The sequence below is a fragment of the Tupaia chinensis genome, unplaced genomic scaffold (assembly GCF_000334495.1).
Source record: "Tupaia chinensis unplaced genomic scaffold, TupChi_1.0 Scaffold000041_1, whole genome shotgun sequence".
Lineage (NCBI taxonomy): Eukaryota > Metazoa > Chordata > Mammalia > Scandentia > Tupaiidae > Tupaia > Tupaia belangeri.
Genome location: NW_006159496.1, coordinates 319,238 through 322,615, shown reverse-complemented (window position 1 = coordinate 322,615; position 3,378 = coordinate 319,238). Strand labels below are relative to the sequence as shown.

General features: G+C 40.9%; 1 protein-coding gene across 1 annotated transcript in view; it reads left to right on the top strand.

Annotated features, from left to right (window-relative positions):
• The window catches only part of SOWAHC (sosondowah ankyrin repeat domain family member C), a 4,655-nt gene extending 1,590 nt beyond the window's left edge, over window positions 1-3,065 (top strand). The window contains exon 2 of the mRNA XM_006140688.3: window positions 5-3,065. Within this exon, the coding sequence (XP_006140750.1) occupies window positions 5-778 (774 nt within the window). The 3' untranslated portion in view covers window positions 779-3,065. The remainder of the gene's footprint in view (window positions 1-4) is intronic.
• Window positions 3,066-3,378: the final 313 nt, after the last annotated feature.

Below are 3,378 nucleotides of genomic sequence, written 5' to 3'. Positions count from 1 at the left end.
CGCCTGGATGCTCTCGGCCTCCGACGGCAAGTGGGACAGCCTGGAAGGGCTGCTCACGTGCGAGCCCGGCCTGCTGGCCAAGCGGGACTTCATCACCGGCCTCACCCGCCCCCGCCCCTGGGCCGCCAAGCACGGCAGGCAGGAGCTCCTGGCCATGCTGGTCAACTTCGCCAACAAGCACCAGCTACCGGTGAACATCAACGCCCGGTCGAGCGCGGGCTACACCGCCCTGCACTTGGCAGCCATGCACGGCCACGTGGAGGTGGTGAAGTTGTTGGTGGGCGCCTACGACGCCGACGTGGACATCAGGGACTACAGCGGGAAAAAAGCCTCTCAGTACCTGAGTCAGAGCACCGCTGAGGAAATCAAGAGCCTGGTGGGGGCCCTGGACGAGGAGGACGCGGAGAGTGCGGCCGGCAGCGGGGGTGGACGCTGGAGGCTGTCCAAAGTGCTCCCCTCGCACCTCATCACCTACAAGCTGTCGCACGTCCTGGAGGATGGGGGAGACCACCACCACCACCACCTCCACCTGGCTGAGGGGTGGGCTGGAGGCAAAGCGAAAGAAGCAGGTCGCAAAGCCTCTGGCAGCTCTAGTGGGCGGATCAAACCCAGGCTCAACAAAATCCGCTTCAGAACCCAGATCATCCACACTACGCCCTCTTTCAGGGACCCGGAGCAGCCACTGGAGGAGGGAGAGGAGGAAGAAGAGGAACGGTCTCTTAAGGGCCACTCTTCGTCCTCGTTCAAATTGAGACCAAAGTCCAATGTATTTGGGTAAAAACTTCAGGGACGCTAAGGCTGTCTTCAGTAGAATCCTATGTGTGAGTATAAGGAAGTGAGACAGAATAGAGTGAGACCAAATCATGCATTCCCCAGGGCTTAGAATGGGTGGGGAGGAGCTGCCGGCATTCTGGCTAAGTGGATTTCTTTTGAAGTGATTCACCACCACACCTTGACTCTGCCTCTTCTTCACCCCACCCCTCTGTCCTGGAGTCCCTGTGTCCGAGGACTAGAAATGCAGCCAAGTCATCCGGACAGAACTGATGGCAGACGGTTCCTTTGCTTTAACCATTGCTGGATGCCAGACAAAGTAAGGGATGGTGCACTTTGACTCATCTGTTGTGTAAGTGGTTACTCTTCTAAAAACAACAAAAAGTGCAAATCGTAATAAAACCGGCAGTATTTACGATGAACAAAACTACTTACTGCCCTTGTTTTTTTTACTAATTGCCATTTGCTTTCTAAGGTACTACTGAAGGTCAATCACAGTTAAAATGCTAAAAATAGAAATTAGAGACTAATGTGAATAAAAATGGGAGTCCTGTTGGTATCCTATTTGTGTTATAAGTTGCCTTTCACTTATTTTTTGTAAGCAATTTCAGTTTTAATCACTGAAAAAAGAGTCAACATTAACTTTGACAAAATCTGTAGTGTGGTTTCTACCAATCACTCCACTGCACTCAGTGTTAAGGTACATTCTTAATAGCTGCACAGATTGTTATTAAAAACATACTCTTCACAGTCTACGGTACTTTTAAATACTGCCTCTTATTCTGATTCTCACTATAAATTTCCTGGCGTTTTTATTCTGGGTGTCTATTGTTATTGGTTCTGTTTGCTATAATCCTACTTAATGGTGCTTAGAGCTGAATTACCCACAGAAATTGTTTCTGGTTTAGAGAATTAGAAATTGGCATAAATATTGGTGACCCTATGTTATTAAAATCAACTTAATGATTCTCATACAAAGACTCTTTTACTAGTACAGTTATAGTCTCCATGCTTGCTAGTAATGTTTTGCGAATGTTTAAAGGTACTAAATCCTTCTGTTTTCCTATGGTTTCTTGACTCTTTTAGAGACATTCGGTAGTTACTGAAAAGCTGGGTAGCAAATCTATTCAGTTAAAAATAGCACTTTATAGAAAAGAAGAAATGGGACTATTTCTATATTTAAATGATACTGGCTGTTGCATTCCTTTGTTTATAAATGAACAATAACATTTATTAAAATTAAAGACTTGTTTATGGTTTTTCATGACATTTTATCCATTTATGTTATAGTAAATGGCTTTATAATTACGTTAAAATTTAACTTACATACGTATTGGTTTGTAACAAGAGTAGAAGCAGCTTCCGTGGGGGACTACTTTGAACAAGCCCTCCTCCCTTACCTATTCCAGAAACCTGTGTACCTACAGCCTACAGGGTAAAGGGGTGAGTTAGCCTGCAGAAGGACTTGACCATGTATGAATTGCAGAGCAGTGGCACTTACAGTTCTTAGACAGCTCGTTTTCCAAGTCATAGGTATTTATCACAAGTTTGTCCCATCTCTCTGGCAACTGAATTTGACTAAAGATGGACGGACAATATTCACATAGAATATATAAACTATTGTTCATTTGTGTGCCTTTACTTTTGTTTCATAAATATGAAATTGGTCATGTACATTTGAGAAGCACTTTTATTCATATATGTGGATGGAAAACCAATCTAATTTTGTATAAATTAAAAATGAGTTTCTTGACGTTGAAAAGCAGTCATCCGTTCCAAATCCATACATGTTCCCCATGATATATTTAGTGCAGCGTAAGCTCTAACTTCCCATTGAAGAATTGTAAATTTCATAAACTTGGAAAGCTAAAATAGCTTTAATAGGAGACTATAATAGAAGATGCTTCAGAGTTATCTAAAGGTTCTGTTAATAGTCCACATTAGCTAAAATCTATAATTTGCTAGATTCTTGGAAATTGAGTTGATACATCATGTAACTTTTTTTTTCCCACACTAAAGGCTTTACTTTTTCTGATAATACTTTACATTTTAAAAACTCATCCCTGAGAGGAAATACTTTTAGCATTCCTCATCAAGATGTACTGGTGTGTACTAGGTGTAGCATTTTCAGCTCCTTAATTCTACATTCCTCTTATTTTTCAATTTCCAAATGGAGTTTATACAAAGCAAATGATTTATGTAGTTTGGTATTCAGAGAGTTGTGCCTACTATTAATGAAAATATATATGTCAGGTTCTTAGATGTTTATTGATATCAGACTGTATGACTAAAAGGGCCAAGTATGTCCATGTGTCTCTTATAGGTACACTTTGAATTGGTGAATATTTGTCACAATTCTCTTCACTTTCATGGTATCTAAAATGTAGCTAGCTTCTGTAACTTGAAAATCTGGTACTATTTTATTCATGCTTGAAAACTTGGAGTCTTGAATGTCTTGTCTCTCTCTTTTTTTTTTTTTTTTTTTTAGTAAATTAAAATTTGAGAGTTTGAAAATGTAACATCTATTTCTAAAGTTAGTTTTATCAAAATAAAAGGTTCACACTAGAATTTTTTCTGAATTGTCTTAATTTCTATAGTCCTATAGAC